Consider the following 27,384-nt stretch of genomic DNA (forward strand, 5'->3'; position numbering starts at 1 on the left):
AGAGTGAAACTAATAAGCACTTTTTTTCAAATTTTTTTTGGAAAAGTGCTAAAAATGGCATTTTTAGGGTTTCGGGGGGGTATAATTTCTAAAGGGGGGGAGATAGATAAAAATTTTGTTCTACGAAAATAAGTTTCTAGTAAAACTCTTATGTACGTACAAAATTTCAGCTTTCTATCTTCAAGGGAGTAGAAGTTTTGTAAACAGACACACGGACAGACGGACGGACGGACGGACAGACGAACGGACGGACGGACGGACGGACAGAGTGAAACTAATAAGCACTTTTTTTCAAAAATTTTTTGGAAAAGTGCTAAAAAGTACATAGAGTGTACACAGGTAGAGATATACCGGTGCTTAGACTTACACAATGGGTTTCTTAGTAAGAAAAATAAAATAGACCAACAGCATAATTAGATATGAAGGTAAGGAAAATTGTCTTTATTTTGACTGAAGTAGAATATAAACTTAGCTGTGTCAGATATAACGGTACTTTTAAGTAATCATTGGAACAGTAGTACAATAGGCTAGCTAACATGTGTACAACAAAATTTATAGAACCCAAATACCATAGCCTTTTAAAAAATGAATTTTTAAAAAACTTTTGTTATTTCTTTAGGTGGCATAATATTGCAGCTGCGGTTAAAAGTCATATCGGCACTGTAATATGGTTTGGGAATAAATGTTTGAAAAACCCGATTAATCACAAACCAGAAAAAGCCTGCAACCCCGTCAAGGTTATCCTTTGCAAAAAAGATCTCTTCGCTGGTATATGCCAATCCATCACTATAGAGAAATATTTTAGATGAAAATTATTCAATTATTTTATTAAATTTTTATACAAAAAGTTAATTTCTTCTTTTTTGTATTATGGGAATCTAAAAGAAAACGCCAACAATACCTGAAAGAAAATTAATTATTACACAAATATTAATGAGTGCATTAAATTTTGAAAAGTTTGAATTTTCTAGAATGAAAAATCGTTTCGTTATTCATATTTAATATAAAAAGATTTTAAAAAAAAAATTAATATATGCTACTAAATTGTATAAGAATCCAGAATGAATAAGAACAAAAGGATCTCACTTTATAATAGGATAATATTTAAATATGAAGAAAAAAATATTAAATTTTAGAATTAAAAAATATATTTCAATTAAAAAATATAGCAAAAATCGAATTTTATATAGTTTACTTAAATATTTTTTTTTATAAGATTATTAAATCAAATCTTATATTTAATAAAATGAGAATTTATTTTATATATTATGTAATCTTTATTATGAAAACTGGGATCAATATTAAATTTTCTTATGTAAATATTTTGATTTTATATTGTGTATGTACATGTTTAGATACCTACTGTTATACTATGTATATGTATGTATAATATCATTTAATAGAATTGATGATATTAAATTTATTTTCTCTATATAAATTGTACAGTAGAGTCATAATTTTTAGTCTCTCTATATTTTTTTTTACGATTTTTATAAACCTTTCAAATTTTATAAAATATTTTCACTTAAGGTTTTAAAATATTTGCAAATTATATGCTTTATAAATGACCCATACCGAAATAAAACTTTTCTCTAGGTAGCCAATAGGTTTTAAGAAAATACAATTAAATTGGCTTTTTAGTTTTCTGATGACCATTTGAGCTTTTAATTGCATTTATTATTTGGTTTTTTTTTTGTGTTTATACCGCTGCGTTTTTACGCAATAAATTTATCGCAAATCTAGTCAACTTGAATACTCTTCTTCATATCAACCAACAATAAGGCAATAAATAACTTGAATATTAAACACGTTTAGTTGATATAGTGGCGGAAATTCACGAAAAATCTGCTCGAAATTGGAACCTTCGAATAGGCCATTTATACAGACAGTGGAATTTTTTAAGTCTTGATTGCGTGATTTTTAAATTTTGGTTAAACTGTACAGTATAATAATTATTATTATTTAAAATATTAAAAAAATTCAAATTCTTCTGAATTTATTATCCTTTTTTTATTACAAGAAAAAATTTTCTGAACCCATTTATGTAAATTTAATTCGTAAAATCAAATGAAATAAAAATACCAAAGAAAACAGAAAAAATGAAAATGATAAAAAATTAAATCAATAAAAGGATCTTAAATTCATTTCTAATTTAATACTTTATAGAATTTAAGGATAATAATTATATTTATTTGTTTTTACCTTTTTTCTCTTTTTGAGTTCAATAGGTTCCTTTTAAAAATAATTTTTTTGTTTTTATTTATTTTTATTAATTTTTATTTATAGGTATTTATTTTTTTTTTATATTTTTCTATAAAAGGATGTGTTTTTACATATTGCATATCCGCTTTGAATTAATAAATCTAATGCTAAGCATATGTTAAAGAAAAAGGATATTAAAGAAAAAAAGGATATAATTTTCAGATATTATGAATAAATTCAATTTTTTTTTCTTTGAATATTTTTAAAAAATTTTCTGAGGTTTTTTTTTATCAATAATTGCAAAGTTCTTAATTAAAATTGTTTTAAACTTTTTTTTTTCAATTATTAAATTTGATAACAGAATTTTTTCTCAATAATTTTTTATTCTCTATTTAATTATAATAATTAAGTTTTATAATTGAACATATGAGTCAAATTATGTATTTAGGAAAAGAAGATATGCATGTTGTCATATTGATCCTAAAAGTATGCTATGGGAAATTTTTAAATTTATTTTTGGATTGGTTATTACAATATTTTTTTAATAGCTACTAAAGTAGTTTAACTTCATTAAAAATTAAGAGTGCTAAATGGTTTTTTGCTCGTTTTCGCCTATTTGTAAAATTAAATAGTAGATTTTTGCATATGTGGATTGAAATTACTTTGGGATTTCAAAGGTTTTCAATAGACTTGATTATACAGCATTGTAACTTTGTTGTATTTCACATTTATTAATTGATTTTTCAATACTCAAATTTGCTAATGTAAATTTGGCCAGTATTTGCTGATAATATAATAAAAAAAAAATGAAAATTCAGGGCGCTTTTCATCCCAATCTCATACCGGATGGGCGAAAAATTTTTATTTTAAAATGGATTTCGGGGATTCTTCAAAGCCGGGACATTTGAGCATTTTACAATATATATAATATTTAATAATATTCCTAAATTTTCCTAAATTTAAAAGAGCGTATAAATATTCCTAAATTTCGAAAAGAGCGTATGAATAATATCTTGTCTCTGTGTATTCTTGAATTAGTTTATTATGTGAGTTTCCTTCTCACATAATAAACTAAACTTTCGCTCAGTCGTGTTTAAATTAAATTGTTTCTATTTATCGAATGATCACTTTCGAAAATTCAGTATGCAATTTAATTTTTCTATATTCGTATACATAGAATTTTTTAAATTTCCATAATTTGTGAATTGAGTTAAAGAGCACAACTTTTAGCAGTGCTGAATTTTCGAATTCATTGCAAAGTTATACACAGCGTAGACTATTGGGATGCATTGTAATCTCAATTTAAATTAGCAGAGAATATTCGAAAATACTTATTAAAGGATTTCTTGAAATTTTAAATTATTTACTTTATTTAATTTTAAAATAAAAATATATTTCAATAAAAATTAGAACAATTTTTAATTTTTCAAATAAAATGTCAAATTTTTGCAAAAAATACAAAATAATTAGAAATTATTTCCAAGGATATCAAAAATTAAAGCTCTTCTTAATTTCACGAATTTTTAGAAACTATATGCTTTTACTATTTCGTGCATTTTTTACTAATTCTTGCACTTCAATATCATTTTGTATTTTAATAATTCACTGCACATTTTGTGTACTTTTTTGTGTATGTTCATGAATTTATATTACGTATAGAAATCTCTTTCTAAAAAATTCCAGAATACAAAAAAAATATTTTCAATTCCTGACAGATATTTTGCTTACTAAATGGAAAAATTACTGTATAATTAAAAAAAATTTCTTCTAGAATAGAATTCCATTTCGACTGAAAATTTAATTTTAAAAATTAATGTGCTCTAACGAAACATACGTGCATCACTATATATATATGACACATATAAATTATACTAAAAACTAATGAAGAATCTTGATTTAAAATTGTAAAGAAAACATAGGATAAATTTTATTGCAAACACGCTCATTGTCGAATAATTAATAAAATTCCGCGCCAAATGCCAAATTGTTTTTGGTGAATTTTGAATTTTTAATTTATAAATTAAAACTATCTTCAAGAAATTTCAACTAAAATTTTGAATTCATTAATTAAATATTCTCTGAAATGTTTTAAATTATGAAAATTAATATCTCGGACTAATATTTAATGTATTATGAATGAATTTTCAATTACGGTATGCAATGCAAATTGTATTCGTCAAAAATAAGAGATTTTTCTATCAATATTTTCTTTTACGTAATTATTTAATACTTAAACTATATTTTAATTTCACCCCCTTTGTAATTTCCTTAAACGTGTTTAATGTACGTAGTATTTGCCCTATATCCTAGAAGCATATTTATAGAATAGTTAATAGCTATGTTCAATTTCATACTCATATCTAATTAACATTTACCTGTATTGATATTTTACGATAATATGTTATATGTTTTACTCGTTGAAATTTTGTGGTTTTCTCTTCCTGTACTATATATTGGCTGTATAATATTATTTATATTGTAGTATTTTATGTTGAAAATATTATTTTCAAAATAACTTGAAGAAAACATATAATGTAATATACAAATATTTCATAATTTCGCGTAAAACAAATATTTTAAGGTTCTGCTACAAAATGAACTGAATAGAATGAATTCAAAATTCTAATGTACTCGTATCATAACCAAAATTATTTACAAAATTAATATTTATTCAACTGTATATAATAATATGTGAATAAATTCTATACGAAAAAATTCATTATTAATTACCTTACAAATTCGTAATTAATTAAAATATTTTTAATGTTGCACACTAATGTTTACAAATTTTCAGTTGAGAAAATTATTATAATTATAATTCGTATTAATAAGGCATTGCATGTCTAGAATTAGCTCCATACAAAATATTCTAACTAAATTATATTCCTGTTACACTAAAATGAACTAAATTTTGATTATTTATTGAATTGTATTATTTATTGAAGTATATAGTAAAAATAAATTTTAAATTTTGACTGTTTTATTAACTAGCTAGGTTATTAACTGAATAGAGCGTTGTCTTGTTACAATAGTGTATTTCAGTTCTAGCTGCAGGTGCAGTTCTAGCGATATCCAGGAATTTCCAGTAGAAAGAAAGATTACTAACATGGCGATTACTATACTCAGTTCTAACATTGTAAAATCGCATATAGTGAGGGACTTGTCGTTTTATGTGATGGCGTCCTTGTGAGTTTTAAAAGGAATACATGTTAATGTTACGGACCGTACTTTGATGTAATAATTTCTTAAGTAAGATGACTAAGAAATTTGACATCGCATTTAATGTGCAAGAGGATAGTTTTGGATTATTTGACAGATTCATTTGTGAGGGACCTGCTAAAATTCATGATAATGTCGAGTTACTATAATTAATTGTGTGAAATGTATTATGCAGGTATTTTGACTGGTCCTTTAAAAAACCATTCTCGCCAGCTTGTTAATGTAAAATTATTTCGAACCTGCAATACCCTCCTCCTTCGGTACATAGTAATTCCTTACTCAAAGCCATTGTTAAGGTTGAAAATAACGTGATAATGTTATGCAAATAGGATCAATTTCATTACATTAAATCGCTTACTTTAACTTTAAAAATTTTTTTCTTGAAAACTAAAAATAACAAAAATATAAAATCACTAACAAATGTACTTCCTTTTTTTTACCAATTAAATTAAGTTATTAGGTAAATTGTTGTAAAACATTTTCTGAAAAAAAAATATGTCATAAATTTAGATAAGTACCTTTTCTCCTTATATTTAGTCCTTAAATTTAAATGGGATGTTCCTAAATGATTATTAAATATTATTTTTAATCAAATACATTTTACAGTTTACAACCAGAAAAAAAAAATTTAATGTATTTAAATGAATTCCTGACATTTTTGTTTGCTTACTTATTTTTTCTTTTTCTGTTTTTTGTAATTTAATCTGCCATAAAGTATTTCATCATATTATTATCTTAACAAAGATATATTATTATTGTGCTACTTATACTACCTACATCCATATCTACTTGTATATAAATTTAGTAAAAGATATTGTAATATTCTCCCGAAAAAAAAAAATTTATATAACTACATGTATAAATAAGAATGATGTATTTATAAAAGGTTGAAAGGCATAAGCTCAACATGTATTAATTTAACTAAACGATTATTCATATACCAAATTGTATATATTACATTTATATATACATATACAGATTTGGTGTACATATATACAGATTGATAGCAGAAATGTTAATGTAGCATATGTGTTAGAAAACTTTTAATATATTATCCATATTTACATATAGATGTCATATACTAAATTACAATATTGTACCCCTAAAACAATACTATTATATCTTTAAAAAAAATTCAATTGGATAATATGTTCAAAGTAACAGAACATGTACGGAATGCGATTGTTAAATATCTTATGCTGACAATTTTTGTTGATTTCAGCAACTTCTTGACCCCGACTTCGCATACAATTTATTTTCGTTCAAAGAATTTTAAAATTGTTCACCAAACTCAAAAAAAAATAAAAGTTATAGAAATAGCATAACATTCTTGTCCTAATACCGTAAATTTTCATGAAGTTATAGGTAAATTGATTGTGTTGGTAAATTCTGTGAATGATTCGACGTTTCGTTGTAATTTGTAATATGTGAACGTTAACATTTGAATGTCATCGGTTCAGTTCATAATTTGTTTTAGACCATTGCTGAAACTTATGTAGCCTTGGTTCTAAAAGTAAAGCCAAATCCTGTTTTCAAAAATTAGATCAATCACGTTTTATTTAAATTGATTTTAGTTTTTTATTTCAAAGTATATTTATGATAGCCTTTTCCTTGTGATGCGACATATGTTATACTCATTGAAAATAAGAAAAAAAAACAGTTACAAACTACACAAAATTTACCCTTTTCAATCAAAACAAACATAAAATAGTTATACATGTGTTCTAAGAGGATTTCTTTTAAGTTCTTCACCCTCTCTATATATTTTGTATATATACAGGCAGAAAAGGATTTGATATATGGTAGATTTTTGAACATATGGAATTTCAACGTTTCCAAATAATATATTCTACATATGTATATACATTTAATTTGAATGGCATTTACATAATACACATATTTACGCAAATTTTTTAGATATATATATAGAGAGAAAAAAAAACTATGGTATAAGAAGGAAAAAGTTCCTTTTTCTTTGCCTTTCAAAACAACAAGGACTTAATATCAAACTAAAAAATAAAAAAAATTCCTTGTTGATAAATTCTGTTGATAAGAAAATTCTCTAAAGTTTATAATATTAAACAATATTATGTATTACAACTTGTATAAATGTTATCCTTTTAAATCTTATTTAAAAGGAATCTTTGTTTCTTGCTTTGATATTATTAAAATAATAATAAATAGGTATATGTATATGAGAATCAACCTAAAAGGATGTAATGAATAAGTGTGTATAGGTTTGTAAGTTTTTGATATCCTTTTATGGTTCTATATATATATGTATGTATATGTTTTCACTATACTGAAGAACTTAAGTTATTCTAATACAACATTCCGCAGCAAACTAAGAAGAAATATGAAATGTTAAGAAGTATAATTCTTGGTTTAACCGATTAGATTCTTAGATTTTTCTGTTAAAGAACCAAAGATAATTTAATACCTAGAATCAACTAGGTATTTATTAAAATTAAAGAACCAAAGATATTTTATACCTAGACGTTCAAATAAATAAATAGTCCATTCGAGTAGGACTGCCATAAATTGAATTTCAAAACAATGGTACTTGGAGCCTAAAATCGTGGTACAACAGGCAAAAATATGACACATTTTGTGTTTTATTAATGATCTACAGTTCTCAACATCAAAATGTATAAATTCAAACTGTTGTTTATTAAAATATTACATTAAATATTTTTTGATTTTTTTCGGTATCGAATCGAGAATTAGTAAAAATTATGTTTAGAAATAGGCGTTTAAGGCCAGCAACTTCTGGGAAACAAATGTTGTAAAATAAATGTTCAAAGATCTAGGAAATTTGTAAATCTAGATTTAAAATTATCTAACGACTTATTAATCTTGGATTAAAATTATTTAAAATCTTAAAAATTTTAAGTAAAAACTTAAATCGAAGAATAAATAACGCAACTGGAAAATTTATAACTTGGCATACTCAAAATATTTACAAGGAAATAATCACCAGATTTTCTTGAAATTGAATATTTAAGCTGTTTGTCCAAATTTCTTACTAACAAGCCTGTCAAAAAATTTCTTCGAAAAGTTAAGCTACACTAAGAACTAAACTACATACATATCGCAATATTCATTAACTAGAACTTTTAATCTACGTAAAATTTTAAAGAAGTGTCCAAAGGATATTTTAAAGATTTATTCTAAATAAGAATAGAAATTATAAATTTTCTTAAGAATCTTTCAATTTGTTTAGAAATTCCAAATTTAATAAGAATTTTCTATAGAAAGTTGTTCTATTATACAACAATTATAAAAGCTTGTCATACTTTTCATATTTTTAAAAGAACCGACTTAAAATTTTAACATATATACATATATCTGATTGCAATTGATGTTACATTATGCTAATACCAAACTGAAGAATCTTCATAAGGACCCACTATACAAACGCATATTTATATGTAAATGCACAAAATTTTATGTATGCTTACTTACAAAATATAAAAACTTACCAAGAAGTTGGTTATCTTTGTAATCTCAAATAAAGAAAAAAAAATGAAGAAAGAATGAATATAATATGAAAGAAATTGAGAGTTCTATAAACTCAAGCCTAAAGGTTATACTCGTATATGTGAATTACTGTACACAACAATGTGGTAAAAATGAACCACAACAAAAAGAAACCAAAATTTAACCAAAAAAAAAATAAATTTTTTTTTTCTTTTCACTTTACTAATATAAAAAAAAAGTAACAATTTTTGTTATTACTTTTGATATTGAGGGCTAGTGAAATCCTTTTTTGACAGAAACATTAAGATTAGATAACAAGAACCATAAAAAATTACAAACAAAAAAAAAACAGAGTTTTTGAATACAACAAAAGCAAAAATATCCATTTAAATTTTCTTATAAAACTACTGATTACCCAAGACAAATAAAAACAATAACAAGAACAAAAAATATCCTTTATATCACCAAACATACGAATGATTATAGTGATTTTCTATTGTGCTGATATGACAAAAAATTCTTCTATTCTTTGATTTAATAAAATCCAGCCAACTTTAATAAACTTGTACTATTGTTATTCGTACATATATGAAAAAGGATCAAAAATATTTCAAAAATCCTTCTATGACATGTTTTTTTTCTGCTCTTTTGTTTTTCTAATCACTCTTGTGTTGGCATTTTCTTTGAAAAGTGGCGAAACAAAAAGACCATTTTTATTTTATTTAAATTCTTTTTCTGTAAATTACTTAAGGCATTACTAAAAAAATTTTAATTTGAATAAAATCGCAATTTTCATGTTATTTAAAAGACACAAAAAAAAAAACAGAATAAAAAATTTCTTACAACATATAAGAATTTCAATAATTTTTTAAATAATTTGCGTACACAAATATAGTCGAAAAATTCTACATAATTTTACCCTATCAAAAAATTAAATTATGTTTTGTTATACATATAAATTTTTCCAGTATTTTAATAAATTCCTGACATTCTTATAATTCTGGTTAAAAATATGGTGGGGGGTGGGTATAATTTGAGAAGAATTTCTATATTGCGTGAATCACTTATATATTTCTATAAGTGTTGAGAGTTTTCAGTATTTTTCAAAATATTGAAATTAAGTATTGGGAAATCAATAATTTTTTATAATAGTAAGTACTCTATTAAAAGATTTTAAGAAAAAGGTACTTTTATAAGTTGTTAATTAACTCGGGTCGGAGAATGATATTCACAAAGAAACATTTCACTTGAATTATGTGTTTTATACGACAATAGTAATTTAGCTTAGGGTTGTTAGAAATTTGTTTCTGAATTTAAAATTTCTGAAATTTCTCAAAAATATAAAAAAATTTAAAATTTTAAGTTTCATGTGTAAATTTAAATTAAATTATATGGCATGTTGTGGCAATGCATCGCGACCCAAAAACTTAATCCATTTTGCCCTCCCACCCTTTATCCTATCATGTCTAAAGCGGCCCCTAAAAACCTATCCTTCTGACAAATTCGAAAATCTTATGTAAGAACAAAATATTTATTCTTCTCTCCTGTCTTCAAAAGAATATATTCAAAAAAAAGAATCAAAAAAACAAAAATTGTACTAATTTTATTGTAGATTTTTACTTGCTTTCTTTCTCGTTTTTGTAAAAAGTTTAGTATATGATGAACAATCATAATCTTTCATTGGTAATTCTGCGGTCATAAGATGAATTTATTATTTCTCAGTTTCATAGTTCAAATTTCTGACGTACAACTTTCAAACTTAAAGTTTAAGTCACAACTACGTGCTATGTTGTAATAAAAAGTTTTCATAAATTTTAATTTTTAATAATACTGCTTAAAAATTTAAATAAATATAGGCGATATCATCTAAACTTTTCATTTTAGTTTTCGAAATACTAAAAATGTTTTTGACACGAACACAAGTTGCCGAAAAAAAAATTACAATTTAAAAAATTTAATCAAAATGCAATTTAATGAAGTTAGAAATTATGTAAATTATTCAAAATGAATAAGTTTTTTACACAACTCTGTAGTATTGCAACATTTTGAATATTTGATATATGAAAGTGTGAACATTTTGTAATTTAATTCCCATAAATCAAGCAGGGCTTACTTTAATGCAAAAAATGTGCTAGGTTCTGTATGTTAGACTAAACTTTGACTTATAGCTTTTATAAAAATAAAAATTAAAATTTTATTAAATATTAAAAAGTTAAAAGGGCGTTTTAAATTTATAAAAGTTGACTATGTTAAATCATACGATTTACTTTTTCTAAAAAAAAAATTCCTATAAATAATAAATGTAAAAATAATTTTTCTTATTATTTTTTTTTTGTATATTTTTAGACGAACAGTGATACTAGTTCCAGTTCAAAAGAGGGCGATAAAGAATCAAAATTTTTAGTTAAATGTCGAAGGAAATTATCGAAACGTGATCATACAGGTAAATGCGTTAATAAATAATGACATTTGTATATAAAAAGATGACAACAAATGTGAAAAAAACAAAAAAAAACACAAATCTGTAGTCGTTGTCCTTATTACGAATTCATTGAAAATTCTATTTATGAGTTTCCAATAATGTGAAATCAACAAGCTTCAATTTTTTTTTATATACATTGTGTGTTGAAAAGCACAAATAATTTTGTCATCCTATCACGTATCGTTTTTTTTTCTTTTATACGTTTCCTTTTAATTCTTTTTTTTTATTATTTTTTGCTTTTTGTTTTTTTTTTTAATATAATATTGCATTTTCAACTGGATTAAATTTTTATGTATTTTATTTTTATTGACAATAAATTCTATTTAAACTTTTTAACTTATATAAAAATTTTAAAAAGCAATAAACAAAAAAAAAAATAGAGATTCTTCATAAAAAAAAAAATAAAAAAAAAATAGTAAAATTTTTCCAATTTTCTTTTTCTTCTCGATTTTTACTTGAATTTCAAAATATCAACAAAAAACTAGACGACGACAACGACAATAAGAATAAAAAACAAGGAAAAGAAAAATATCAACCGAATATCAAATGTGTCCTTGTTGGAGATGGAGCTGTTGGTAAAACAAATCTTATTGTTTCATATTTAGAAAATCGATTTATTGCAGAACATGTCCCAACTGCCTCAGATATATATAATGGTAAGTTAATAAATAATACATAAAAAAAAAGAGAAAAAAATTTTCTTTTACTTTTTACTCTTTTTTTATTTTTAAATTTTATATTAGCCTTTTTTAGATAACATTTTAAAAATAAAATGAATTGTAAAAATAAAATGAATTGTAAAAATATTCAGTTGTAAATGTTTGTGTGTGTGTGTCTATAGATACATATAATATTATACATATATTTCCTCATATAAAAAATGAAATATGTAAATGATAAGTGCTAAGATTACAGGAGCTTACATTGCCACAATTTCATGTACATATAGCAATTTTATTTGATTATTGCTGTTATGAGTGAAGGCTTTCAGTAAAAGTATTATTAATTAGGTTTAATAAAATTGCGGTATAAAGGTCTGTGTTAAAACGTGTATTAAACAACATGTTTTCTTAAAAATAACTTAAAAAATAAGCTTTAGAAGATTAGGTATTTGAAATGCCTAATAAGCTTAAAATACGTTCGATTCGAAATTTTCAATTATAGATTTCTTTAAGACTCTCGAATTAATGAAACACATGAGTTGGATTTAATTTTATTGTAAGTACTGTGTTGATATTCCTAAGAAAACACCAAAAAATTCAGACAGTTTCAAACAAAATCAAAAAAAATTTCTTACGTTAAGTACTGAGAAAATATCTTAAATAGCAGTAGGGGTTTTAAAATCAGAAAAATTTCTTACTTTTCTGATTTAAACAGAAATAGTAGAAAATCAGAAAAAATATCTGGGCCATATTGTATATTAAACTATTATAATATTGAGTAACGTAAAAAAATATGCATAAAAATGAAAAATCTTTAAAAAAAAATTATAAATTAAATTTATTTTGACAGAAAGCTAATTTAAAAGGAATCTCAATCTATGATTATTTCAACTTTTATATGAATGTGTGTATATGTACATATTTACGAGTATAAGAATAATACGTGTATATAGTATGTATATATATTAAAGTGAAATTTAGATAGGGATGTCATCAGCATGTTTTTGTTTTTATATTCTTGTATTTTCTGTATTGAAAAAATGCAAATGAAAGTTTTTGTTTGTTATTTTTGCCTAAAGTTATGCAATCTAACATTAAAACTTTGTTTATTCACATTTTTCTTTTGGTTTTGTCTTTGTTTAAATTTCTTTTTTTAAATTATTATTTTTAGTAGTGTCCGTAACTATCGACTTTCGGAGAAAATGTAAATTAGATTAAAAATGAAAATGAAATTGTTATACTACTCGTACAGTGACGACCATGTAACATCGATATTATAATATCAATATTATTCTTAATATTTTATTATTAAAAGTTAAAGACAGACGCAAATACATAATATTGCAATTTTGCTGTTATATAAGTTTTCTATTGACCTTTTTTTTGGCAATAAATGCATCAATTAATTCAATTTGAAACGTTCAAATTGAAAAAATTGTTAAAATATTTCTTACCAAAGTGCTCTGACGTACAAAATTACAATATTATTGCACTCTGTGTAATGAACTACAATATTTAGGTATGAAAAATAGTACTCATATTGGATTTATATTACGTTTAATATTATGCTCACACACATCTAATATTAAACTAATAATTTGAGCAAAATTTTGAATGTTCTACTGTCTTGAATGTTCTACTAGTATCAAATATTTAACCTAAAATTCTTTAAATATTTAAAAGATTTTCTGTCATCCAAATTTTTATACTGTGCTTAATTCTGAAACTAAAATTAAGCTAATTTGTTCTTTTTCATTAGAATACTATAAAAAAATTTTGAATTTGTTAATATATGACATAATGTACACATGACAAAATTTTGACGTTTATATTATCATAATGATGCAATTTTCCGATAGAGACCACCATACTTGAAATTTTCTTATTAATTTTCTTTTTATTTTAAAATATTTTTATAATGTATGTAAACTTGCGGCAATCATTTATGGAGCCTGTTTAAAATTAAAATATTCAAACTATGATAATTATTATTTATATTTTTAGAATAAATAATTTTCTAATAAAAATTTTCTCTTTTATTATAAATTGATTTTAAATCAGTTTTCGCTAATTCGATTGATTTTATATTTTATGTATACAGATTATAATAAAATAGAATGTAAATTTTTTTTAAGAATATTTTAATAGGCACTTTATTTGTTTTTTTTTTTGTTTTTTTATTCAGAAATGGAATGAAATCTGAGGAAAATGCGTGATTTGACTATTGATTAATAAATATTTTTATTTTATATCCGTTTAAAAGGAATTTTATTGTTATTATTATTATTTTGTTTTATTGTAATTTTTTATTACTTTTCTATTTTACATAAAAAATATTAAAGATTTAGTTATTTAAGAATTCAAAATATGAATTAGCAAAAAAAATTTTCATGTTAAGTGACAGGATATGATTTTGAATATTTTCTAATATTTATATATAATTTTTATGTGGATATATACATAAATATATTTTCTTTATACATACATACATACATAATGTTTTCCAACTTGACGTAACACCTTTAAATAAAAACAATTCGGATATTCTCAAAAATTTTGTTAAAGTAATGCATTCTATTTAATTCTAGCAAACAAATTAATTTTACTGTGTTTAGTAATCAATCAGGTACAACTTTGAATTTATGATTATTGATGTTTACTATATAAAATGTCTTATTACATTTTATATTACCTCATATTCTCTGTCAAACATATCGTATTGTATGTTGTGTAGATTAAATTAACACGAAATAGAGCAGAATAAATGTTGTGCAGCAATGTATGTTGTGCAGAATAAATAAACACTTCAATGTGATAGTGAACGTAGTGCAATGTTTTTTGAATGTTGATCAAATTTAACGTTGATCGATTTGGGACATCTCAGGTCTCAAGAACTAGACCTATTACACAAGTTGATATAACATTTTTGATCATTGATAAAACACTAAACAAATTTTCCAAACAAATATATGAATTCCGTCTTCGACAAAACAGACAACTTTTTGCGGAAAGACGTACTGATACTCAGTTATCAGTAAGTGAGCTTTTACTTATATACAGAAAAAAATAACCATTCATTATAATTTACATTTTTAAACTCTTGTTAGTTAAACAAAGGAATCGGTAAGTTGTTCGGGAACATCAGAGCTCCGAAACCGAACTGTCACTAAGAGTTAATCTTACATTTTTACTATATTTGTAGGAGCTAATTGATAGTTTGCTGATATTTCACAATTTCTGAACTTGTGAATATTTGGGTTCTGATTAGGGAAATTTACAGGGAAATTTATTCACCGAAAATTTATTTTATTAAGAACCAAATTTACATTTTTTTAGCTAGATAAACTTAAAGTTTACTTCCTACCTTTCATAGAATATAAATAAAATATTCACATATTAATCTGTTCATATCAGATTTCTTTACGATTACAAATTTTCAGAAAGTCAACAATTTTTGAGAAACTACGATATAACATCTCTGTGTATACCGAGATTATTAAAATTCTGGTCAAATACATTTTATAAAGAGTAAATATTCTAATATTAAGAATATTTTTATTCATAAAAATCAGAAAAAATCAAAATATAAAAATTATTATTCAATACTTATTCCAAAAAAAAAAAAAAAATAAATAAAAATTAAGCATTTTGCTATGTAAAACATGAAGAATTGATTTGCCACTTAAGAAATACGCATAAAAACTTTTGTTTGTTCCTTTAGTATTCCTTGTGTACAACTTATAACAGTAAGTATATTGTGTATTTTACATAATATAATAAACTAATAACAAATCAGTTAAATTATTGATTTTTTGTTGTTGTATAGGTAAAATTAATTCATAAAATACAAAATTGAGTATAAGCACTGTACTATAATTTTATGAATCATTCGGTTTATAACAGTTTTAACGGGTAGAATGTTTGTACATAACGTACTTATGTATATATGAATATGAAAATTACGGATGATGAAAGTGGAAGTAATATTGAAATTGAATCAATAATAACTTTGTTTGCAATAAATTCCTATATTGAATATTTTGCAAAGATATTGTTGAAAACTTAGTTGCTTTACATGGTAATTTGAGCTAATAAAATTTTATATGAAAACATTATGTTGGGTAATTGTGTTCAATAAATGACACAAGTGTAAGAATTCCTCAATATTTAGTTTTATTACATGTTTTCTACCGATCGTTTACATATGTATATGTACATATTATGCAGTTATTTAACAAATTTTGGAAAGAGTTATGGTACTATATGGAAAATTTTTGTTATTTACTTAGTGTACTTATACATGGTATTCTTATATACTGAATTCACTATTTTGTATACCATTTCTTTGTATAGATATTGAGGTAGTAGATAAAATGTTTTTGTGTAGCTAGTGTTCCGATCCCCTAGTAAAGCCCTAGTATAAGTATAAGCCTTTGCTTATAGATCGGAACTACTAGGGCTTTAAGTGTAGGTTTACGTTTATGAAAATATGGTTTTGAAACTCTAGAGTAACTAATTTTATGTAAGTCTTTTAAATTTTGAAATCAAATGGACTCAAAATTTAAGTCTTCTTTCTACAAGTATAAAAAGACATTAACATTGGAAATGATGTAAAATTTTAGCTTTCTCTTACCTTAATATATCGCAAAATTCTGGAAATTGAGTTTTAATTTGACATTTCAACCATATTTTTATACAGTGCGTTATTATTTGCATAGTGTTTGTACATAGTGCAACAATTAATTTTATACAGTAAAGTGCTTTTACAGTGCTTTTATACAGTTTATAGTGCTTGTATATAGTGTTTCTTTCTTGTATGAGGCGAATGCGCAACAACAATTTTTTTAAATAAACTATAGATAAGATCTGATAGACTACATTGGAACAATGTAATAGTTGTTAATCTCCTAAAATTACTATATATTGAAATTTACAAAAATAACTGCGAATCGGTTTCATAAAATGAATTAAAAAGTATTTTCGAAACTATACTAAGTAATTTAATTTGTAATACATTTGTAATATTGTGTACATTCTATAATATTTTTAAATAACTGGTCTTAATTTCGTCATTAAGTTATTGAGTATGGTATATTTTGTGAGTTATTTAAAAAAAAATTACTATATTTATAAAAACAATATTCAACTCCCTATAAACCATTTGAAGGAATATTTTTATTATTATTTGCAATTTCTATACATATTCCATTGAAAATAAATTAGTTTATAGTTGCTCACATGTTTTCTTATTACATATTAAAACAAAAAAATTGGAGCAGACATCTTAAAAACGAAAAAAAAAAAATTCTTGAGAATTCATTTGCATCAAATCATGAATTGAATAGAAATGCATTTTCTATACCAAACACAGGTGCAGTGTAGGTACGTACTTACATAAAAAATTCATATGGTTTAAATAATTTGAATAATAAAGAATATAAAATTGAAAATATTATAAAATTTATAATATAACCGCATATCCTAAGGAAAATTTCTTTAGACTAAATTGTAGGTATTTGGTATTTGTAGAAAATCCTGGTCAATGAAAAATCAAGTAATAATATATTTACTGAACTGCACTTAATTGTTAGAATTAATTAATGAAATTTGATATTAAGAGTATTTAGACATTAAGAGTTTAAATATTCCTGTATTCAAACTGAAATAATACAGTTCATATGTACGAGTATGTGGTAATTGCTGAATTATAGTACATAGTTATTTAATGTTATACCAAATAAATAATTTAAAGTTTCCATGACTTAAAAATTTGTTGTAATACTGTGTTATTACGAAACTCAGCAATTACAACTCATAAATTGAATAAGAAATATAAATTTTAATAAATGTTCTAACTTTTATTATTACACATTTTCATTTCGTTTATACTTTCTATTAAAAACAGTATAAAAATAGCAGAAAGTGAAATATTTTTTAAAATTAAAAAACACAAAAAAATAAGAAATCAAAATGAAAAAGGGAAAAAGAACGCGGAAAGGAGATATTCTCTTACGAAACATCGTGAATCTCTAAAAGAACCCTTTGGATTCATCATTTTAGAAAGATAGATGTCTCCCAATTTACAAGGAAATGTGCGACGGTTTATTTTCAATAGAAGTTCTTTTCAGTGAGAATATGTATAGGGATCAAGCAATTTGGAACAAGACTGTAATACAGATTGCCAGCGTTTGAAAACGCTGCCTTTTTCCTCATTAACATTTTTGAGGAAGACCAACGTCTTTGCTATTTTGGAGTCTTATTATAACATTTACTGTGTGCCAAGAATAAAGCAAAGCTAAGCTAAAATTAAATTATTAATTTCAATTTTTTTTACAATGTTTTACAAAAAAGATTAATAGAATTATTTCTTTTGGGTAAGAGAATTTAAGAAAAATTATGAGAGTATTTAAACATCAGAAGAGAAATTTTAAAGAAGAAAAAAATGAAAGAAATTTTAAAAAAATTCCAAATAAATCCTTTAACTTAATAAATTATAGTGGACAACAAACCCAAAAACTCATTTAGAATGAATAAAATGTTTTGTAACAGTTCTGCAACTTTGTTTAAAATCAACTTTATAAAAGTCGTGCTTAATAGAATCTATCTAAGGATCCTTCAAGTCATTCGGAATTTCCTATTCCATGAATCTAAGATCAAATTTAATTAGGCAAAAAATCATTTTCTATCTCATATAATATAAAAATTTGGTTTCGTATCCAGTATAAGATTTGAATAGAATGTTTTTAATTCCATTTAAAATAATCAAATCAGAATTTCCTTCCAATTTCAACTATTTGATTAAAAAGTAATTGAAGTTTATGCAACTATATAAAAAATAATTCTGTTAGTTGAAATAAATTTTAGCGTGAATATTTTAAAGAGAGAAAAAAAAAATTAATTTGCTAAAGTTTTAAAAAATAAATGTTAAATTTTTTCTATCCCAATAACTTAATCTGTCAGAATATTTTCTCGAAAATTATAAAAGTATTTGATTTTCAGTTTAAAATTTCAGTCAAACTCTAAAATTATATTTAAGATCTTTTGCAATTTTCTTCTTCTATCTTATTCACTTGCAGTTTTACGTTATGCATTTTTATATATGTACATACACACATACATGCATTTATTAAAATTTACTATGGAGTAATTTTTTTTTCCTTTATTTTTCTTTTAAATAGAAATTGCTGTCATGAGAATTTTACTTTACTAAAGTTCTTTTTTACCTACATTTCATAGATATAATTTTCAATGTAGACGATATTGCATTGTAGAATTATAGTAACAGTAACAATTTGTGCATATGTATATATGTTTATATAGTCATATAAGTGTTTTGGAGGGGAGCTAAAGCATGAATAACTGAATAAATACTCGAAGGAAACCTACTAGGTATCCGTATATGAGATATTAAGTTAACTTTTTTTTTATTCTTATTGAATATTAATTTTTTTTTTTTTTTGAAAATTTGGAAATGATATGAAAACGAAAATAGAATTGATTTTGAACGCTTTGGGATGCCATACAGTATGATATTCGGAAATTTTAATACAACAATGTTGATTTTAATAAAAAAAATCTATTAAAATTTAGTTAAAAATTATTTTTTCCGTTTCCTGCTGAAATCACGAGGTTGCCGTAAGTTCCCACACTAATCAATTTTTTTTAAAATAAAATCGCTTATCTAACTAGTATAATACCTAGATGTAATAATTAAAATGGCATCTTATTCTTTGATGAAGTAAATTGTATAGTAAATATTGTAACGTCTTTCAACATACATTTTACCGCTTATCATGTATATTTACCATGAAAATTGTAAGTCCAAAAAATTTTACCATATTGAATATCTTGATTTTTCTAGAATTGTGACTAAAAATGTTGTGTCTAAAAATTTATTATTGTTTTGTAGGACTTAACCGAAATATCATATTGGATTATTACACTAATTTGATATTTTTACTCTACTGGTGATTTATAAAAACATAGACTATTAGAAATTTGCAGAAGTATTCCTAAAATTTCATAGTTAAACCCATAAAATTTCAATACTTAAAATAAAAATTTTTAAATTCTATATATTATGTATTTCAGGTGAATAATTGGAACATTTTTCGAAATATTTTTTTTTTTTTTTTCAATTTCCATGAACGCTTTTTTGTTTATATCTCCCGTTTAGACTGATACATTATCAGATAAACACAGAAACAATGAAACCAGAAATATGCATAACTACAAATGAAATTAAGGATTCAATAACAACATTACCTACTAAGTGCTTTCTTGTTGTTTTTGTATGAATAAGTTTATACAACCCAAAGGACTTTAAAAGTAATACGAGCTCTCTATCATCAATTTACAAAATTTTTATAGCGTTTATATCTATAGCACTAAAAAAAGGTTATTTTCTGTAATCATTATTTAATATTACATTTTGCATCCTTGTACGAAAAGAAAACTTTTACGAAAAAAATATGGTTGAAGAAGAGAAAAATAAGGATTTTATTTGAGAATATGGATTTCAATAAGTGATGCATAATGCACTATCGATTGTATAGCACAAAATTTTAATGGTTCTTTGAGTTTAAACCGGTGGTTATGGGTAGAATGAAAAAAATAAAATATATAACACCCCATAATTTATATTTTGCATAAACATTTATCATTGATGCAATTATAGATTGTTATAAATTGTAATACTATGGCGTATCGAATTGCAATCAGCTGTGCAAATAGCAAATTAAATTAAAATGTAATTTTCTTGATAACAGAAATTATTTTCAAAATTATATTATGTATTAAGATAAATTGTTTAGGAGATTTGGTCAAATGTAGAAAATTTTGTTATTGAAATTTCATATGTTGGATATAAATAGAAAATAATTGATTAAAAAATTTAATTTTTATAAAAAAAAAATATTAATCGAATATTCCATTTTTAGATATGAATCAGTTTACACTCAAATATTTTTTAAATTTTGGATGAAAAGTCTTAAGAAGGAATAAAGAACGGAAATACAAGCAATTTGTAGAAAATCTAATAATGGAGGAAATATTCAAATAAATTTAATTTTTGTTAACTAACACTGATTTAACATTGATAATTTTTAGTATCAAATTGCTAGTCTAATTTTAAATATCTAAATACGAGTAAATAATTCAAGTTTGTATCTTTAACCTTTAATTGCAACCTTATCTTAAACCTTCAAATGTATATGTAATGTGTAAAGTGTTCTATATGCTCTTAAGTGATACGATATATTCTCAACATATGAGCCGCAAATGTATTCGCATTCTCAACCTAAAATACAAAAGAAAATTAATAAATTTAATTTAAAGTATTTAAAATATTTAGTTTTATGTTCATTCTCTGAAAACTAATTATTAAAATATTTATAAATATTATTTTAGTAAAGTAATTCATTTGTTCAAAAGAACAACGATAATACTGTATGGAATCACCCTACACATATCAATAGCTTGTCTACTATATAAATTTCAAAATGTGCGAAAAACCGTCCAAATAACTTTATATAATATTTAAGTATAAGTATTAAACATTTGGTATTTTTGTAAATAATTTTAAATATTTTTTCTATTTTTATATCAATAAATTTATAATATTTTAAGAAAACCCGTAATATTTATTAAAAAAGAAATTACTAGGAAAAATATTTTGAAAATTTCACTTCAAAAAATTCTTTTACCGTAATATATATTATATATTTTCTGGAAAAACTCAATTTTTCCAAAAATTTTGTGTCTTTTCTGCTTATATAATAAAAAAATAAACACTTGAAAAAATTTACCAACTCGAACAGGTTTACCTTTTTTATGGTTTTTGAATATAATATGAAGAAAATAAAATTTTATATTCAAAATATTCAATTTTTTTTTTTATTGAGAAGAAGGTCTAATATTTTAAGAGACTTAATGATGTATGAAAAACAAATTATGGAAATATTCCTTATTTTTTTTTATGCGTATTTACTTAAGTAAATACACTTACATAAATAAACCTTTACATTAACATTTAAACATTACATTTAAATATATGGATAAATAAAAAATTATTTCTCTCAAATCCAATAATTTTGTTATAGTTTAGTATTGCGTACCAAAATAAAGGCAGGTATTCGTCCCTACAATGCCAAACTCACGAATCTGTAAAAATGGAGTTTTAGTTATTACAAGAATAAAATTTAATCCTATAATTTATGGTATGCTCTTCCTTGAAATTTCAAAATTTCATAATTTTAATTTTTTTTCAGATGTATGTAAATATACATATATAGAATATACAAACATTGCTCCAATATTAGTGGATTTAACAAATTTTATTTATCTCACATATTGAGTGTTACGAGTAATAGAAATTTTTTAATTCTATTAACACTTTTTCATTTTCTATTAACACTTTTTAATTTTTGTTTTATTAATTTTCCTTAATTTTGTAAATTTTTACATCTAATCTCAAAAAAACTTGTAATATTTGTTGAATTGAAATACTCAGGAATAACAACAATAAATTAGGTAAATGAGTATTTGTGGAAAATATCATTTAAGAAATGCAAAATGCGATCTGTTATATTTGTCCACATAGAATTGACTAAATATTTTCAACAATTTAGAAATGCACATCATATTAAATTGATTTGATTAAAAATATTAATATTGAATATAACTTATACCACTAAGATTTGCAGGCGAATAATTTTGAATCCCAAAATGGTTTAAGAATTATTTTAAAAAACTTCAGAAATTACAGTATAGAGGTTTAAAAAATTTTTTAATATTTAAGTTGGAATTTTAAGTGCAAGTCCAATTATCGAAAATTCTCTCTTGTTAATAAATAGAATTTCATTCATTTTATTTAAACTATTTTCTGTGCTAAATTCATTTTTGACTTGTAAAATGTTTGAGTTTTGGAAATTAGATTGTATTATCCGATTTATCAAATTTTTTACATTTTAATCTTCTTACTTCTTATTTTCATTTGAATACAATATTAAAATTTTAAAATGTACACAATATTCTTGAATTGCTGTGCAATTAATTTCATTCTTTGTTTCAAAATTGTATTCTAATTAAAATTACTGAAGGAGCATTGAAAAAGAAATATTTTTATCTACATTGTATTTTTCTCAACCATTTTCTCTTATTAGATGAATAAATTGCTAATTGGAATTCAAAAAAAAAAACCTTTTCAAGAGATGTAGCTAAATTTTAGTTTTATTTTGAAGATAAATTGAATAGTTCATTCTTAAATTCTTAAACAAACCCACAATATACTTTTGATTTCTTATTTTCACAACAACTTTTAAGTGACTATTATATTGTAACCCTATATCATCATAATTTTGTTTGTATTTATATTTATTTTTTATTTTTTCCTTTCAATTATAGTTTTCGTGTTACAATATTATTCGTATGTTAAATTACAAGTCCATACATTAATAAAAAACATTGTAAATTTCTATTACAATGTAAATTTACACATATTTAATTAAAATGTTAAAATTTAACTACTTTTAAATTAAGCAAGGATTCGTTTTTAAATGATATTAATGGTCACATTAAAAATATGGAATAATAGAATACACTTAGGTGGAAATAAGATACAATATTATAGTAGAAGAACAAATAATTTCCAAGGTTAGAATAAGATTTTTTACCTTTTGTTTCTATATTTTATATTTTATATCTAAAAATTCTATGTTCTTGAAAATAATTTATATAGAACAAAAGAGTTTTTGCTTTGTAATTTAAAACTTTTCTTTGTATGGTATACCCACGGATATAGAAAATAGAATAATATGATATTTATGTTGGTATTTTAGTTTCATTTGTTAGTATGTACCTACAATTCTTTTTTAGAAAAATTAAATGAAACATTAATAGACTTAAAATTTTAAATAAACTTCAAGCTCTTGTGATTTGGAACAAAAGAAAAACAAAGTGCTAAAAAAAAAATAATATTTACGGTCAGAAAAAGTACAAAATTAAAATTAAATAAGAATTGTGCATACAAAATATTTTGTAAAATTATTTGCGATGCCAACAACATGATTTTTTTTATTCTGTTTATAGAAATATGCAAAATTTCAGCATCTAAACTTCTACTGACATTGAAAAATCTATTTAAATGTCCGCATTTTATCGTTTTCTATTTATCGTCCGCATTTATTTGCGAATTATTAAGGTTGCTTAAATCTTTCTAAAATTTTAAGGTCGGAAATTTTGTTTTCTCCAGACTTAAATTATATGAAATTATTTTAAAAATAATAATAATGGGCGAAATAGCTATGTACACCTCTATCTTACACAGATTCTGTAAAATTATAAATATATAAAATATTACTTAATTAGGTTGTTTCAATGTGGCTCAATTACACGCATATTAATTTTGAATATGAGTGGTTCACAGACTCATAGTTACTACCCCCAATTTAAATGGAATTTTATCACTTAAGGGCTCAAATAGACATGAAATTTTTAATTTTATCGTACATCTAACCAACTAAATTATTGTGTCAATTCAAATCGAATGCTTAAAATAAAAATTGCAATCAGTTTGTAAAAAATTGATGAACAAACTGTTTGATTGCTTAATTGCATGCGACCGTACATTTGCATGTGTTCGCTCTTAAATATAAATCTATGAATATAAATCAATTCAAATATTAATATTTGGAACTAACGAAATGAACTGGTTCATTTAGAAGGCAACTTTCATAAATAAATAAATCTTAATTTCGTAAATGAGTTTTCTTACGTTTAGAACTTTAAAGCTAAACAAAGTCAGCTAACAACTCACAATTACAGAAATATGTCCTTTGTTCTTAATTTCTATTCCATTTAATTTTAAATATTTTCTAAAATTATCTACTTAATATGTTGTATCGAATTGATAATTACATTTTATATTATTATAAACTAAATAATATTATGTATATTATGAATTTACAACAAAAATTTAAGAAAACAAAATTGCTAATAAACTTATATGTATGTATCTAATGTATGATTCATTTATTTTTTTTTTTTTAGCTGAAGTTATGGTCAATGATAATCCCGTTGATGTTTGTCTATGTGATACAGCTGGTCAAGATACATTAGATCCTTTAAGGGAATTATGTTATCCAGATAGTGATGTTTTTTTATTATGTTTTTCTGTTGTTAAACCGGATACATTTAATTCAATAAAAATAAAATGGGCACCAAAATTTTCAAAATCAAAAGCAGCTTTAATATTAGTTGGAACACAAGCAGATTTAAGAAGTGATATTCATGTCTTAAATAAATTACAGGTATATATGCATGTACAAATGTATTCATGTACAATCGTATGTAATATGAATCCTTACACATATTACGAGTATGTATTAAATCTAAAACTTAATTTTTATTAAAAATAAAAAAAAAAGTATATAAAATCTTTGAAAGCTTTCAGAATTAAGAAGATTTATATTTTTCTACTTAACTGATAATGGATGTCTAGTTTCTTATATTTTATATCCTTACATTTGTACTCACATTTCTTTCCCAATTGATAACTTTATTTAAACTTTTCCATTAAACTTCATTTTTATGTAATCTCTATTTCTACAAACATACAAGCATACATATATAAAGTAAATATTAATTTTTTTTTCTTTTCCTTCTTACTTTATTTATTATTTTCATGGCAATCTACAATAAAATCAAAAATAGACTCAAGGAGAAAAACCGATTTCATTTACGGATGCTTGTGATTTTGCTACTTCAATTGGTTCCAAGTATATAGAAACATCATCTTTAACTCAGGTTAGTATACATACTATAATTGAATAATACACTAAAATTACATACATATGTACGTAACATGTTATATGGAATCCCTATATTCATTTATTTCATTTTATTTGTTATTACCTACTGGGATTTAATATTTTTTTTAATAAAACTTCACATATAATAATATTAGTCTGTCAATAATTATTTGAAATGTGTCTATTTATATAAGCTTTTAGGATATAAGTAGAATATTTTTTGGTTTATTTATTTACAGTGTGGTCAGAATAAATATTAGAGTAGACAATCCTGTGGCATAAGAGCAAATACTTAATTATTTTATAGGTTTTTTTTATTAATGTTATAAAATTAAAAACAAATTGAGAACCTACAGATTTTGATAAAGATCATGTAGTTTCTTAAATTTTTAATATAATATTAAAATAAAGCATTTTTTGAAAATGTAATGAGATTAAATACTAAATAACTTTTGAATAATCGTAAAACCAATTTTTTGTATAGGCTTAGATATCGTCTAAGCCTATACTGGTCGGTGATTTTCATTAATAACTTAATTTCTCTAAAAATTTTATGAAAATTTTATCATTTTAAAAAGTTTTTCATTAGATATTTTATATTAAGATTATATAAAAGAAATTAAACTTTAAAGCATTCATTCAGCTCAGAAACATTTTAATTCTAGCCAAAGTTTTCAAAAGAAGCTATCACATAATTACAGCCTATAAGTGTACCTTTAACAATTTATTACCTAAAATAAATTTAATTATATTTCTCTTATTAATTTTTCTATTTTTAATTATTTTAGGATAAAATTAAAGACGTTTTCGATGCTGCCATTTGGGATGCTTTACTACCGAATCACTTGCCACCAAAACCTCCATTGTGGAAACGATTATTATGTTTAGCTTAAGTGTAAAAAAAAATTTAAGAAAATAATCTAAATTGAATGTTTTTTTTTTAATAAAATAATTAAGTTTAAAAATTGTAAAGAATTTGATTTATTAAAGAGTAAGATTTAGCAGAAATAAAAAAAATGGACTTGAAAAAAAATTATAAAACTATAAGAAAATAATATTTTTGTGTCTCAAAGTTTTGTAGCATTTATTTTTTTTAGCAATCATCCATTAACTGAGCAGCCTGCAAAGCTATACACCAATTTTTTAAAAAGAATGTAAAAAATTATTTAAAAGGTTCAAAAACTTATTAGCAATATTGTCTGGTGACACTTTTACTTTTAATGTTTTCAAAATTGTACAAAATTGTAATAAAATTTAAATGATTTTTTTCGTCTTGTAAGCGTTAATTTATTCATCAAATTTATGATAAAGCTATCCTTTGAGATATTTAATTGGCAGCTTTAATTCTTAAGAGTCAAGAAAGAAATAGTGATTTTAAGTGATTCTCGAAATGAATATTAACAAGAAGGAAAATTTTAATTTCAGAAGTTTTAATGAAACTTTTGTCGTATCGCCAAATAATTCTAATAGAATATTTGTGCTGTCGAGAATTTCTAATAAAACATTTAACATCAAACAAAATTCGGATAAA

At 23.4% G+C, this 27,384-nt stretch overlaps 1 protein-coding gene across 1 annotated transcript in view; it reads left to right on the top strand.

Annotated features, from left to right (window-relative positions):
* Nucleotides 1-26,888, top strand: part of LOC129618749 (putative uncharacterized protein DDB_G0282499) — a 122,947-nt gene extending 96,059 nt beyond the window's left edge. Inside the window, exons 3-7 of the mRNA XM_055533712.1 lie at nt 11,248-11,344; nt 11,869-12,039; nt 25,093-25,352; nt 25,756-25,848; nt 26,642-26,888. Of these exons, the coding sequence (XP_055389687.1) occupies nt 11,248-11,344; nt 11,869-12,039; nt 25,093-25,352; nt 25,756-25,848; nt 26,642-26,746 (726 nt within the window). The 3' untranslated portion in view covers nt 26,747-26,888. The remainder of the gene's footprint in view (nt 1-11,247; nt 11,345-11,868; nt 12,040-25,092; nt 25,353-25,755; nt 25,849-26,641) is intronic.
* Nucleotides 26,889-27,384: the final 496 nt, after the last annotated feature.

This window comes from Condylostylus longicornis, unplaced genomic scaffold (assembly GCF_029603195.1).
Source record: "Condylostylus longicornis isolate FDR11 unplaced genomic scaffold, ASM2960319v2 ptg000010l, whole genome shotgun sequence".
Lineage (NCBI taxonomy): Eukaryota > Metazoa > Arthropoda > Insecta > Diptera > Dolichopodidae > Condylostylus > Condylostylus longicornis.